Genomic DNA, 15,323 nt, shown 5'->3' with positions numbered 1-15,323 from the left:
CTTCCCCCAGGGCACGCACCGGGCAGCCCCCGCGTCCCCCCAGCACGGCCCGCACCGGGCAGCCCCCAGCTCCCTTCCCCAGGGCACGCACCGGGCAGCCCCCGCGTCCCCCCAGCACGGCCCGCACTGGGCAGCCCCCGGCTCCCTTCCCCAAGGCACGCACCGGGCAGCCCCCGGCTCCCTTCCCCCAGGGCACGCACCGGGCAGCCCCCGCGTCCCCCCAGCACGGCCCGCACTGGGCAGCCCCCGGCTCCCTTCCCCCAGGGCACGCACCGGGCAACCCCCAGCTCCCTTCCCCCAGGACATGCACCGGGCAGCCCCCGCGTCCCCCCCAGCACGGCCCGCACCGGCAGCCCCCGGCTCCCTTCCCCCAGGGCACGCACCGGGCAGCCCCCGCGTCCGCCCAGCACGGCCCGCACCGGGCAACCCCCGGCTCCCTTCCCCCAGGGCACGCACCGGGCAGCCCCCGCGTCCGCCCAGCACGGCCCGCACCGGCAGCCCCCGGCTCCCTTCCCCCAGGGCACGCACAGGGCAGCCCCCGCGCCCACCCCCCCCAGCACGGCCCGCACCGGCAGCCCCCGGCTCCCTTCCCCCAGGGCACGCACCGGGCAGCCCCCGCATCCCCCCGGCTCCCTTCCCCCAGGGCACGCACCGGGCAACCCCCAGCTTCCTTCCCCCAGGACACGCACCGGGCAGCCCCCGCGTCCCCCCCAGCACGGCCCGCACCGGCAACCCCCAGCTCCCTTCCCCCAGGGCACGCACCGGGCAGCCCCCGCGTCCGCCCAGCACGGCCCGCACCGGGCAACCCCCGGCTCCCTTCCCCCAGGGCACGCCCCGGGCAGCCCCCGCGTCTGCCCAGTACGGCCCGCACCGGCAGCCCCCGGCTCCCTTCCCCCAGGGCACGCACCCGGCAGCCCCCGCATCCCCCCAGCACGGCCCGCACCAGGCAACCCCCGGCTCCCTTCCCCCAGGGCACGCACCGGGCAGCCCCCGCGTCCCCCCAGCACGGCCTGCACCGGCAGCCCCCGGCTCCCTTCCCCAGGGCACGCACCGGGCAGCCCCCGGCTCCCTTCCCCCAGGGCACGCACCGGGCAGCCCCCGGCTCCCTTCCCCCAGGGCACGCACCGGGCAGCCCCCGCGTCCGCCCAGCACGGCCCGCACCGGCAGCCCCCGGCTCCCTTCCCCCAGGGCACGCACAGGGCAGCCCCCGCGCCCACCCCCCCCCAGCACGGCCCGCACCGGCAGCCCCCGGCTCCCTTCCCCCAGGGCACGCACCGGGCAGCCCCCGCATCCCCCCGGCTCCCTTCCCCCAGGGCACGCACCGGGCAACCCCCAGCTTCCTTCCCCCAGGACACGCACCGGGCAGCCCCCGCGTCCCCCCCAGCACGGCCCGCACCGGCAACCCCCAGCTCCCTTCCCCCAGGGCACGCACCGGGCAGCCCCCGCGTCCGCCCAGCACGGCCCGCACCGGGCAACCCCCGGCTCCCTTCCCCCAGGGCACGCCCCGGGCAGCCCCCGCGTCTGCCCAGTACGGCCCGCACCGGCAGCCCCCGGCTCCCTTCCCCCAGGGCACGCACCCGGCAGCCCCCGCATCCCCCCAGCACGGCCCGCACCAGGCAACCCCCGGCTCCCTTCCCCCAGGGCACGCACCGGGCAGCCCCCGCGTCCCCCCAGCACGGCCTGCACCGGCAGCCCCCGGCTCCCTTCCCCAGGGCACGCACCGGGCAGCCCCCGGCTCCCTTCCCCCAGGGCACGCACCGGGCAGCCCCCGGCTCCCTTCCCCCAGGGCACGCACCGGGCAGCCCCCGGCTCCCTTCCCCAGGGCACGCACCGGCAGCCCCCGGCTCCCTTCCCCCAGGGCACGCACCGGGCAGCCCCCGGCTCCCTTCCCCCAGGGCACGCACCGGGCAGCCCCCGGCTCCCTTTCCCCAGGGCACGCACCGGGCAGCCCCCGGCTCTCTTCCCCCCAGGGCACGCACCAGGCAGCCCCCGGCTCCCTTCCCCCCAGGGCACGCACCGGGCAGCCCCCTCACTCCCTTCCCCCCAGGGCACGCACCGGGCAGCCCCCGGCTCCCTTCCCCAGGGCACGCACCAGGCAGCCCCTGGCTCCCTTCCCCCCAGGGCACGCACCGGGCAGCCCCCTCACTCCCATCCCCCCAGGGCACACACCGGGCAGCCCCCTCGCTCCCATCCCCCCAGGGCACGCACAGGCAGCCCCCTTGCTCCCTTCCCCAGGTCACGCACCGGGCAGCCCTCTCGCTCCCATCCCCCCAGGGCACGCACAGGCAGCCCCCGGCTCCCTTCCCCCCAGGGCAAGCGCTGGGCAGTCCCCGGCTCCCTTCCCCCCAGGGCAAGCGCTGGGCAGTCCCCGGCTCTCTTCCCCCAGGCACACACGGGGCAGCCCCCTCACTCCCTTCCCCAGGGCACGCGCCGGGCAGCCCCCTCACTCCCTTCCCCCAGGGCACGCACCGGGCAGCCCCCTCGCTCCCATCCCCCAGGGCACGCACCGGGCAGCCCCTGGCTCCCTTCCCCCCAGGGCACGCATCGGGCAGCCCCCGGCTCTCTTCCCCCAGGGCACGCACCGGGCAGCCCCTGGCTCCCTTCCCCCAGGGAACCAGCTGTGCAGCCCCCTCGCTCCCTTCCCCAGGACACGCACTGGGCAGCCCCGTTGCTCTCTTCCCCAGGGCATGCACCGGGCAGCCCCCTCGCTCCCTTCCCCAGGGCACGCACCGGGCAGTCCTCTGTGCATGCTCCATGCAGCCCCTGGCTCCCTTCCCCCAGGGCACCAGCCGTGCAGCCCCATCCCCTTGCCCCAGTGCGCGCCACCCCCCATTTCCTGCCCCGGCACAAGCACAGTGCAGTACCCCTCTTGCCACCAGTGCACGCACCGTTCATCCCTCCAGTTCCCTCCACTGGCCTGCACCCTCCCTCTCATGGATGCACTCGGTGAAGTCCTGTCCACTCCCTCTCCTCTCGCCTATGCTCTCTCCCCTCATGTATGCCCCTTTCCTATGTCCAGTGCACCAGGTGAGGCCTGTGCAATCTGTAGGCATCTACTAGGTGAGTCCCTCTTCCCTGTGTCACCCTCACCACTCCAGTGCCTGTACTCCTTCCCTCCCTCCGCTGTGCAGCCTTTCTCTACCCATCATAAACCAGGCCAGGCGGGCAGCGTCTGGAATCCACTTCCTCTGTGCATGCCCGGTACCCTCGCCATAGCCACAGCAGGGGACAGGCTTTCTTGTGGTCGGTTACTACAGCCAGAGACCACAGTGACTGGGATTCCTGTGCAGGGAATCAGACCTGGCAACCAAGGCTGGAAATATTTGCCACGGGCATGTTCAGGCAGCAGCACAATGTCAAGCCGCATAGGTAGCAGGCTGAGGCAGCCAGGCATGCTGCAGAGAATTGGCTTGTGAAGCAGGGCGGTGATTATAGCTGAATGATACCCTCTCTGTTGTTCACCACACAAAAGAGCGTGGCTGTTAGGGTGACCAAATCTCCTGATTTCACAGGGACAGTCCCAATATTCGGGGCTTTTTCTTATATAGGTGCCTGTTACTCCCACCCCCTCCCAATTTTTCACACTTGCTCTCTGGTCACCCTAGTCCTAGTGGGTGTCAACTTGAAGAACTGAATGCTTCCCTCTTCACCTGGCGTCTGTCCTTCCTAAAGCTGGAGTGTCCCTGCTGCCTGTGGGGCTGGTGGAGAGTGGGGACGCAGGGTAATCCTGGAGAGAAGAGGGTAATTGGGTGTGGGCAGGAAGTTTCAGGGAGATTCAACCCCCGCTCTTCAATAACCACATGCAGCCGTTTCTAACCCTGACCTTTACATTCCTCCTTTGCCTGTGGGTAAGAATAGAGAGTGTTCAAACGTTCGTTCCTCAGCATGGAGGAGATTGGGACCGAAATGGTGACTGAAGGGACCTGTCTTAGCATCTTTGCCCCTGTTGTGTGATATAGATCATCCTTGAGTTCCAGCTGTGTCACCACTGTAGAAGAAGTAGCAGGTGTCATGTTGGGGAATAGGAGCAAGAGCCAAAGATGATTTCATCTCCCTATCCCTAGACAGGGGCTTTGGGTTCAGAACTGTAGCAGAAGGGATGGGGGAGTCAGGGTTGATTTATTCATAGGGATTCCTACAGCAAAGGCTGATTGGTGGTCAGTCAGAATTCACCTTGCCCTTTCAAGTCAGATACAAGCTTTCCCTCAGCGCTCTGAAAGACTTGTGAATAAAAGTACATGCACCTTCTTTTTCCCCCTATTAATTCCAACGTTAAGTTGAAGTTTGACTTTTCTCAGGTAACAGTGCCAAAGAAAAATACACAATTCATCCGCTCGCTAAGAAAAAAAAATGTCCCTCTTCACTCAAAGCCTGGCAAAAGGGGGCCATTTAAATCGTTAAACCATTACTGTACACAATCCTGACTTTCATACACAGCCAGCAGGTTCCAAAAGACATGTGTAAATCAATGGAAACTATTGGGATTTAAGAACAGTTCTTTTCATGGAGTAGTGCCTTATACGTATAATTTTTCTCAGTATTTTGCCGAAACCACCATCCCCTTTTCTAGTGGGAGTTCGGTATATGCAAAGTGGATTTATGGTATCCAAACTGAGATTAAACTAGGTGTGCTCTTTGTGTGCTAAATTATAGCAATTTTGATTTAATGGGCACTAAAGTAGCCTGTAATCATTATGTTCTAACAAGAAACATGAAGGAAATTAGATATATTATGAGCTATTGATTCAAGCATATATATATTTTGCATAATTATTTCCTATTCACTAAGAATATGAGATATGTAGTCATTTTACAACCATTTTTCAGGCTGATTTGTTTTTAATAACCCTAGTGATCTGGCACTCGCACTTTGCACAGTGCATTAGGGAAGTCACTGAAGAGTATGCTTTTGGGAGGCAAGAACAAAGATAAGAAAACATAAGGTACCACACAATAATTAAGAGGGGGGGAAAAGTGTGGGGATTATCAAGGAGGAAAAAAAGAAGTGATTTCTTGAAGATGATGGATGGTTTTAAGCAGGGACTGGATTTTGGTTAAAAGAGGAACAGGTAATAGGATCCAGCAAGAGATCCAGGATGGGATGGGTTGAGTGGCTAAAAGGAGTTGTGAGAAGTGTCAAAGACAACAGTGAGATTACAGGTCACAGGGTTTCGTTAGGTGTAGGCAAAATTATAGTGATTAATAATAGCAGTAAACATATTATGGCAGCGCCCAAGAGCCCCAGCCAAGATCACTGCCCCGTTGTCCTGGGCACTGTGCAAACAGATCAGAGTCAAACCCTGTGCCAGAGGGCTGACAATCTAGAAGACAAATTAGCCACAAGTAGGGGATGGTGATATAACACACACGCAAATGATTATGATGAAGAATTGGGCAGCTGTGTTAGTTACATGTTTTATTGTTTTTCTTTTTAATGGGGGGTGGAGGTAGGGGCAGGAGAGGGGAAGTTAATAGAAGGAAATGAGTTCTCTCACTGTCCCATCAGCTCTTGTGTTCCCGTGGTAGTACTTGCAGAAGCAGTAAGTGCTTTGACTTTTACTGCATCAGAGAAACCCAGGTGCCTATGAAGTAAAGTTCATACAGAGTTTCTGTGGAGAGCTAGGACATTTGGGGACTTCAGCGTTCATTCAACTTTCATGACTGGTACAACTTATTGCAAGAGAAATATTGTTTCTTTTCACAACTATTTTTTGCTCAAAATAGCTAAATCAGGAAGGGCCATTTTTTGAAACAGATTTGTTTACATCTCTTCCATGCGCGCCTTGCTAACCGCTTGAGATGCATGTTTGCCATACGCTGACAATAATACAGTGTTCAATAGCAGAAGTAGGTACTTAAGAAGAGTAACACTATTAATTTTCTTTTGACTTGGCTTCTCTGAGGCTGCAGTCAGCGCTGATGACTAGCCCGTGCAGTCATTGTCTTGTAAGAACTGGATGGCTGCTGCTTTTTCTCTCATTATCCTGGTCACTTCCACCACCAGCCTAACCTACACTAGCCCAGGCCTTGATAGTCCCAGTGTCACTTCTGTTTGTGGTTGCAGAAATTGGCCAGAATACTCTTCACTAACAGGAAAGTGACTAAAGCCAATTTCAAACACAGCCCTCCCACCTTTCTCGTCTAGGGAATCGAGTGAGCAAATTATTTGGTTTTGTTTGTATTAACTTTCTGAGAAATTCCCCCTCTCTTCCCAATGGCTCATGGCAAATGTCAAGAGCTGAAAGCTCTACGGGGCTTGTGTCAGGCCACTGCAGTCAGGAGAAGACATCTATTGACTCGAATAGGCTTTGCATCAGGCCCTGAACCGGCGTAATAAAGTAAAGGGAGAAGTGCACTGAAAAATGGTGGTGATGCTGATAATCCAGGAGTGTTAGCATTTTTGGGCTCTCTGGGCCCCTCTCTTTAGGAGGAAAAACTACATCAAAAATCTCTGAGTCTCTCCTTTGTGGAGTGTGCCCACACCTTTCCCCCCCAAAGGGAGGGTTCTGTGACCCCATGGAGGGGTACATCCTGCCAACCCCAAGGATCTGTGGGTCAAAGTAGCACTACCCCCCCAGGCCTAATGATTGTCTTCCCCTCCACGCACATAGTAAGGTCACCCCATTTCCAATGGCAGCCAATGCTACTATGAAGGTTTGCTGCCACTGGCTGAATAGCCCACCCCACTACTGCTCACCTCACGCCTAACAGGGAGGGGAGGTACAGAGGTGAGTTCCAGCAACATTACTTCATGGAGGTTTCCCAGCAAACAACCACCAGGTACCAAAAGAGAATGTGCTACAATACCATCTGCTTCTCACTCCTCCCTTGTTTGTGGAGCCCCACATACATGATGGTGCAGGGGGATTTCTGCAGTTCTCAAAGGAGTGTACATTGGAGCTGCTGCTCCTTCCATATCACATCACCCCTTCCAAGATATGTTCGTATTATCCCCCCTCCATCAGAATCAGAGGAAGAGAGAACCTTTTGTTTTGGGCTGTGTGTGAGCAAAGGACAGGAACCAATATCCCCCCTGGGGGAAATTAATTGCAGGATCTACATTTCTAAAACCTATTTCTAATATTAGTGTATGAAAAATTGTTCATGTACTGCGAGCAACAAGTTTCACACCTTCCGCTACATGGAATCTAGAAATGTAAGGCTGGAGGGACCTCAAGAAGTCATCAAGTCCAGCCCCCTGCGCTGAGGCAGGACCAAGTAACCTTAGACTATCCCTGACAGGTGCTTCTTAAAAATCTCCAGTGATGGGGTTCCACAACCTCCTTTAGAACCTATTCCAGAGCTTAACTACCCTTATAGTTAGAAACTTTTTCCTAATATCTACCATAAATCTCCATTGATGCAGATTAAGCAGATTAATACTTGACTAACTCCAGTGGATAGGGAGAACTGTCCTCTTTTTAACAGCCTCTGACAATTGATCACTATCCTCTTTATAACAGCTCTTAACAGCTGATATCAGGGGCACCCTCATTCTTCTTTTCTCAAGACAAAACATGCCCAGGTTTTATAACCTTTCCTCAGAGATCAGGTTTCTAAACCTTTTATCGTTTTGGTTGCTTGCCTCTGGCCGGTCTCCAGTTTGTCCACATCTTTCCTAAGGAGTGGTGCCCAGGATTGACATGATACTCCACCTGAGGCCTCCTCACCAGTGCCAGCTAGAGTGGGATAATTACCTGCCATGTCTTACATATGACATTCCTGTTAATACCACCCAGAATGATACAACCCTTTTTAGCAACTGCATCACATTGTTGACTCATATTCAAGTCGTGATCTACTGTGATCCTCAGATCCTTTTCAGCAGTACTGCCCCCTAGCCAGTTATGCCCCACTATGTAGAGGAACACAGACTCCTAACTAGACCCAGTAGCTTAAGATAAAATCTTTAGAAAGAACAGAACACAAGCTAACAACTAAAGATGAAATGAAGGCTAGGCACAACAACCTACTAAACGGGGTGGAAAAGTGTGTTTACTCCAGTATGGAAAGATTCCTCTGGCTGGAAACAGCTACATTGGAAACCTGCTGTGTTTAAAAGGCAATTTATAGTCACTCTTTTGTCTCTCAAGACATGCGTGTAGACTTAACAAGTCACTGGGGAGTGAAACAATAATAGCTCTGTATCTGATGCTTACTGTAAGCAAAAGATGGATTACAAAGCAGACTGTTATTTTTAATTATTGATGTGTTTGAACTTAAAAAAAAAAAAAACCCTGCAAAGATGCGTGTTGTTTTTCAGGGATGGAAAGAAGATAAGCTACTCAGTAACATTATTTCTTTAAATACAGTCTTTCAGGCCTGGTCTATCCTTATGAGTGAGGATGGGAGTGATGTAAATACATAGTAGAATATAATATGTCATTTGTATATAAAGGATGGTGCTGAACCTAGGGATGAGATCTGGGTTTTGTTCCTGGCTGTGTGACTTGTGCATGACTGTGACCAAGCTACTTAACTGTGTTGTGCCTCAGTTTCCCCACCCAAAGCAGTTATTTCATTCTTACTGACCACAAGAGATGGGGCATGGTATCATTCTTTAATTTCGGAAAATGGTTTGAGATTCTCCAATAGAAGGTGCTTCTGTGGGCACAGGCAAAGTATTATTTATTATGCATCACACTGTTGAGGTGTGTGATTTGTAGGCCTTAAATGTGGGGTTTCTATTGTCCTACCAAATCATATGTCCTGTGGGCTTATTCATCCCTGATGCAAGGTCTATAGGTATTGATCTGATGTGCTCCATTCCGGCCCCCTTTCTCTCCTCTCCCTCTTCTCATTACACTATTAACCTGTACTCCATGTACATGTTACATTAACCCTGGCTGGAAGAGAGACCGACTTCCTTCCAGAACTATGCCACAAAGGGCCTGGGGAGAATTCTCCCAGGGCAGGGTCACCATAAGTGGCCATACACTGTCCCCCTCACAGATGTAGAAGGGGGGTTGCTTTAGCATAGCGTTTTCTAGAAATTCTGGGCTACAGAGCAGTCCATTAGCAGCATGGCATAGGGTGCTGTAGGAGCTGTAGCTCATGAAAGCTTATGCTCAAATAAATTTGTTAGTCTCTATGGTGCCACAAGTCCTCCTTTTCTTTCTGTGGATACAGACTAACATGGCTGCTACTCTGAAACCTTGGGAAGCTGTAATTTCCAGAATCCCAAGAGATGCAAAGGTGCATCCTAATACTGATGACTGGTATTTTCTACATACTGCACAATGAGAATGACCCTGTTTACCTCAGCCCATAGTTAAATCCCTGACTTGCATGTGCAATACAAACTGTAGCATATTGCAGTTCATGCAAAACGGGGCTTTTATTTTCAAGGGTGGCCAAGTGTTTTATTTTTGGGACACTCTTATTGAGGAAAGAATCTCTGGCAGTGTTTATCTCTTCGCTAATAATAATGACCTCCTTCACCCAGAATGGTAACAGCCTTACTGCTCTGTCATTTTCATGCTCTGCTCCTGTCCGCACTCACACACTGCAGTGAGCTTCTAGTGATCTGCTTAAAGCCTTTAAAATGATATGCTGTTAATAAGTTAATGGCAGGGTTTTTACTCCCTGTCTTGTGCTTCAGAATATTATTCTGTGGCCTCCCTGATTACGAATGTCACTGTATCTTTGTGTTTATTGTAAACAAGTTTTCAGTGTAATGTAAAAAAAAAAAAAAATCAAAACCAAAACAAACGAAAACCCCACCTGTGCCCCACCTTTTTAATGTAGTATAAGAAACATTAACAGTTTTGTAACTGTATGTAATCCAGCGCTGTTAGATAGAAACAGCTGATTATGGCATACTTTAGAAAATACGTATTAGAGTGCATTAAGCAAATTCTCAAGTAGAAATAAATCAGCTTTTTAAAAATGTAGTGATCTTAATCTCTTAAAATATGTCAATGGTTTCATTGGTTTTCCCTGGTTTTAGATTAAATTTTGGATCTCTTTTCATACAGAGAACTCCTTAGATCTGTACTGATTAAGTATAGATTTATTTTAAAGACTTAAATAAAGTTGATTGCTATGGAAGATAGTACAATAAGTGACATCAACGATAGGAAAGGCACCCACAGCATTTACTAAACGTATGGCAATTAAAGATATGTAGAATCAGGACAAAACTGAGAATTTTCAGTTCAAACGTAATCTCAGTGCTAAAATACAGCTGCGAGTGCGAGAGCTGGATATTTACCAAAAATTTTAGACAGAGAAGTAGTTAGTTTTGAAAATAAATGTCTGCGAAAGATTCTGGGCATTGGCCGGAAAGACTTTGTTACAATGAAGAGTTCTGAGAAATCGCCAACTATCAGCTCATTCATTGCCACCAGAATCAGAAGGATGCACTGGACATATCTGGGGCACGTACTCCAGCTACCAACACACAGATTCCCACATGAAGGTACTGGTGTAAGGAAACGAGGGCAGTCAAGAGAAATCTGAAGAAGACCTCTTAGAAACGGGGGGCAGAACAGGCCATCTCTGTGCCATAGAAGAGATAGAAGTAGCAGCAAATGACAGAGAGGAATGGAAGATACTAGTTTTTGCCATGTGTTCTAATATAGGCCTGGGAAGTATGTTATGTAATGGTAATTAACTATATGAAGCTAAAAGCAAAATATTAACCAATCCTGCAAAAACGTATACAGGTACTTACGTTTGCACGCTGTGAGTAACTATGGGATAACTTACATGTTGAAATTCTGGCCTCTGAAGTCTCAGTGTCAAAAACTCCTATTAACATCCGTTGAGCCAGAATTCCACCCACTCGATGTCAAGTTAAGCATGTGTAAGTCTTTGCAGGATCCTCACCATTTATAAAATTATGGCCAAAAAATGGCGTTAAAGAGTTTCAAGTTGTCAGCTGCAATATAAATGGTAATGCCAAAGGCATTATTGCTATGATATGCAAGGAGCTTCCTATAGATTTAACTTTGTTATAATTTTGCCTTCATACACGCAGAACACTTCGTGGCACAGGCTGTTCAATCATAAGGAATGGGTCTAATTCCGAGTTCTCTCACACCATTTTTAATCTGATGTGATTCCACTAACCTCAGTAGAATTACTCCCAGTTTACATCAGTGTAAGTGAGAGCAAAGTCAGTCCCAATGTGCTCAACAGGAGACAAACAGCATCAACACATTTCTCTCTAACCTGTATTTTTAAAGAATGTACTCAAGTTTGCAGCTGCAGCATCCCCCCTAAAATCAGGGCTTACTACAAGGCTTAAGGACTGATTTCCCACTGCAGTATTCAGGAGCCAAGAAACACAACTGTGGAAACTTCCATTGAATAAAGACTTCTGCAGAATTTGGCCTTTGCTGTTAGTTTGCACAGCGGGAGGATTGCATATAATTATTTAAGTGTGTAAAGTTCTATTTTTAAGACTAGGTTATTTGAGATTTACTCTACCCCTGTGTGACAATGAATATTCGTCCCCGTGATATATGTATATCTATTTCTGATTAACCTAATCTTTACATGCTGTAAATCCTTGCAACTTAGCCTTGGATATGAGCTCCACAGAGACAGATTGCCCCTTCAGGGACATATTTTTTCAATATTTTTTGTTTAATTTGTTTTTAGCACTTGTGTGCTAAGACTCTATAGGGAAAGTAATCTACGCCAGACTACATAACGGTCTAGAACTTGTCATTATTCTTGATTATATCTTTGTGCTGAACTTAACCCTCGTTCAGAGGGCTAGTTTAAGACCTGTGCATCACATAAGTCCCATTTAAGCCCTGTAAGTCCACTGAGAGCTTGTCTACACTTATTGGGGGAATTGACGAGCAGCGATCGATGCATCAGCGGTCAATTTAGCGGGTCTAGTGAAGACCCGCTAAATCTAGTGAAGAACTGCTAAATCAACCGCAGATTGCTCTCCTGTCGACTCCTGTACTCCACTGGATCGAGAAGGGTAGGGGGAGTCGACGGGAGAGCGTCTCCTGTCAACACTGCATAATGTGGACCCTGTGGTAAGTAGGTCTAAGCTATGTCAATTTGAATTAGGCTATTCACCTAACTCAAATAGTGTAGCTTATATCGAATTTCCCCTGTAGTGTAGACAAGGCCTAAGTGGTACATAAGCCTTGTATTAATCAGTTTCTCCCTTGAAGAACTGGAAGCCCTATGTAAAGGCAAGTCCCTTCCTGGCATCCTACTCCCTAGACCAGTGCTACTCAAAGTGTTGGTCCGCGGACCGAGCCACCGGCTGCCGGTCTGCGCGCACACATTGGGGGGAAAAAAATTGCCGGTCCTCCACATCAGATAGCTTGAGAAGCACTGCCTTAGAGGACACTCTAACTAGAGCCGGTCTGGAATTTTTCAGCAAAACTGAGCGTCAGGCTCCCATGTGAGGGCCCTAACCACTGGGCTATTGTCTGTTCTTAGGGGAAGGCCAAGGGTCATAATATCTCACACTCACAGAAGTTTTTAAAGATCTACTTTTTGTTCTGATGCAGAATGAAAACAGATTTTTACATTACAAATTTTTTTACCAAATGGAATTATTTTCCAGACAGCCCGCCCCTAGAGACCACAAGAAAATCCTGAGATTTCCACCAAGTGTTGATTAAGCTTTTGCAAAGATAGATGTCTGTGTAAGGCCTTCAAGACTGGACCCTTTGGTTATGGTGAAAACAGTTTGGGAGAGGTTGGTTGGAGTATTCATCAAGTCCATAGTATGGCATGTGAACATAACCTGTCATTCAGTCTAAATGCATTTTAGCAGCTAAGTATTTTCTAATTCTCACAAGAAGTAGTACATTAAGTGATGACAGAAGGAGGCTGGCTTAAACTGACAAAAGCTGGGAAATTTCACATTAAGTTAAAAACTCTGAGCCAGATTCTCCTCTCGTGTTACACCACTGTCACCCATGTAAGTGATATGGACCAGTACAACTCAGAGCAGAGTTTGGCTTGCTCTACTGAAGCGCTCGATAAGGCATGCTTGGAAAATCCCAGTATATGATTTATGCAGGGCTTTGTGGGCGAGAGAAAGTAGCTTTAGTTTAATGTGGTTAGAAACCAGAAGGCAGCATAGGAAGGATTAGAAATATGTGTAGTTAGGGGAAGTTTTGCAACATGATGGGAGAGACAGGGTTAACTCCATCCTTTCACCTCCCTAATGGTTTGACGTTCAGTGAGAACGAAGCTGCACTTTAAAATACATAACTAGTCAGAAACTACTTGCTTGTGGATCTCTGGGTAAAACATGTATAGACTTGTCATCCTTCAGTAAAGCTTGCAGGATTTTGAGCACTCTGTATAGAACTTCATAGATAATGTTCAATTCCATTTTCTCCATCCTGAGTGACGATGGGAGGACCTGCTTAGGAGTGAGTGGAAAAAGTGCCTCAGAAACAAGCTCTCTGACCACATAGTTTCCATGTCCATCAGAGCTGTGGCCTCTGAAACTTTCTGTAAAGTGGTCAGTTGTGTCCACATTATAAATCCAGGCTTGGGGCCTGGACTGAGGTCACCAGACTCATTTCACACAGGGCCACTGAGTCATCTTCAGATGGTAACAACGTGTTTTGGACTTGAATCACTAACCTAGAGGTGATACTCCTTTATTAGTCATCTGAGTCATGGAGTCCAAACACCAGTCCCCTGTGCAGGCCTGGTGGTTCCCAACTTTCAGACAGTTTACCCATCATGACCCTCCTTCCATTGTTCCCTCAGAACCCACCTATGTCAGTAAGCTAAATTACTTCTACAGGTCATTGCATCCTCTTTAGTGACATTCTAATGTTCTCTTTCCATTAGTTGGAGAACACCAGCTGACAGGACATAAAGTAGCCGTAAAAATTTTAAATAGACAGAAAATTCGGAGCTTGGATGTGGTTGGGAAAATCAAGAGAGAAATTCAAAACCTAAAACTCTTTCGGCACCCTCATATTATCAAACTGTAAGTACTATTGCTAGTGTTCTCTGTGTTCATATTGCATTTCAGTTCTATGTTGTGTCAGAGGGAATTCTCTTGAATGCATTTTTGTTTTACTAGCAAATTAAATTACACTTGCAGAAGATGGAAAAGACTGAAATGGTTAGTTTGCATTTTGAGAAGTGTATCGGGGAACGGAGCCAGCTAATTAATATTCTCTAAATAATTCATTCAAGACATTCTTTAGTTTTTTGCAAATAAGTTGACACATCTATTCATTATGGGCCTGTCCCATGCCCACTGAAATCAGCGATTTCAAAGGGCTTTGGATCAGGCTGCCTTTGTGCTGTTCCAGTCATGGACCTACCAAGTTATAAATTAAGGCCTTGATCCTACAAGTCTTATACACATGCTTCACTTTACTTGACTTCAGTGGAATGACTCCCAGTAATATACAAAGCTAAGCAGGTGTGCAGGTTTTTGCTGAGTTAGGGCCCAGTCTTGCAACACTGAAGTCAATAAGAGCAGAGTCAGAGCCTTAGAAAACTATACAGACCAGTTTTGCTGGGAAGTTTGGGGTATTATCTTGGCAATCCCATGCATAGTAAACTTTATTGAATCAAGTTCTGCATACTTACACCTGTGTAAGCCCTGTTGTTTTTCAATGGAATGGCAATGGTGACTGAGAACTGAGGGCTACAAGGAACTACCATAGATGTCAATGGGAGTTAGTGTTCTCTCTTCTCTTTTGGCCTGATCCAGCAGTTAATGAGACTTTGAAGTTAATGTGACTTTTGTCTGTGTAATGACTACATGATCAGGCTCTCGAAATCCTAGCCCCAAACCAATAGGAGTTCTCCATTAGTGGTCTGGATATCAGAAGACTAAAGTTACCATTTTCTGTTTATGATGTTGAAATTCAGGAAAGAGGTTCCAAAATTGACACTCTGAGGTATCCGAATTTAAGTTGCAAATAGGTAACTGCACTGCAGTAGTTTAGTGTTCTCAGATTAAAAATCCAGAAACCTCCAGGTTTAAATGCACAAATCAAGTTATTATAGTAGCCAGCCATTAAATACATTTGGCATGTTTATAAAATAAAGTGGTTGAATGGCTATTAGAAATATAATTTGTTGTTTAGAGCACTCTTGAAACTGGCATGTCATCTAGTGAGCCTTCCTCTTAGAGGGAAGGGGTCAAATTCTGCTTCCAGTTAATCCACCATAATTCTGAAGTTACTATTGACTTTAATGGAGTTATTCCACAGTATCATTAGCATCTTTGAGAACAGATTGGTACCATTTCATAAATCAGGTAGCAAAAAGTGCTTCTCAAAGAGGCATCTGGCACTCTGAGTCTCAGCTGGTTCTCATATATGTCAAAGAGAACAAATTATGGCCTAAAAATTAAATCG

General features: G+C 49.4%; 1 protein-coding gene across 2 annotated transcripts in view; it reads left to right on the top strand.

The window, feature by feature from the left end:
* The window catches only part of PRKAA2 (protein kinase AMP-activated catalytic subunit alpha 2), a 31,010-nt gene that overhangs the window by 2,093 nt on the left and 13,594 nt on the right, over window positions 1-15,323 (top strand). The window contains exons 1-2 of one of the 2 annotated variants that reach the window (XM_077824306.1): window positions 7,142-7,193; window positions 13,792-13,933. In XM_077824306.1, the coding sequence (XP_077680432.1) occupies window positions 7,142-7,193; window positions 13,792-13,933 (194 nt within the window). Of the gene's footprint in view, window positions 1-7,141; window positions 7,194-13,791; window positions 13,934-15,323 lie in introns of those variants that run through there. The other variant, XM_077824305.1, reaches the window with a different exon arrangement.

This window comes from Eretmochelys imbricata, chromosome 8, assembly GCF_965152235.1.
Source record: "Eretmochelys imbricata isolate rEreImb1 chromosome 8, rEreImb1.hap1, whole genome shotgun sequence".
In the NCBI taxonomy this organism is placed as follows: domain Eukaryota; kingdom Metazoa; phylum Chordata; order Testudines; family Cheloniidae; genus Eretmochelys; species Eretmochelys imbricata.
Note: the sequence above shows the minus strand (reverse complement) of the source record. Positions and strands in the feature narration are given on the sequence as shown.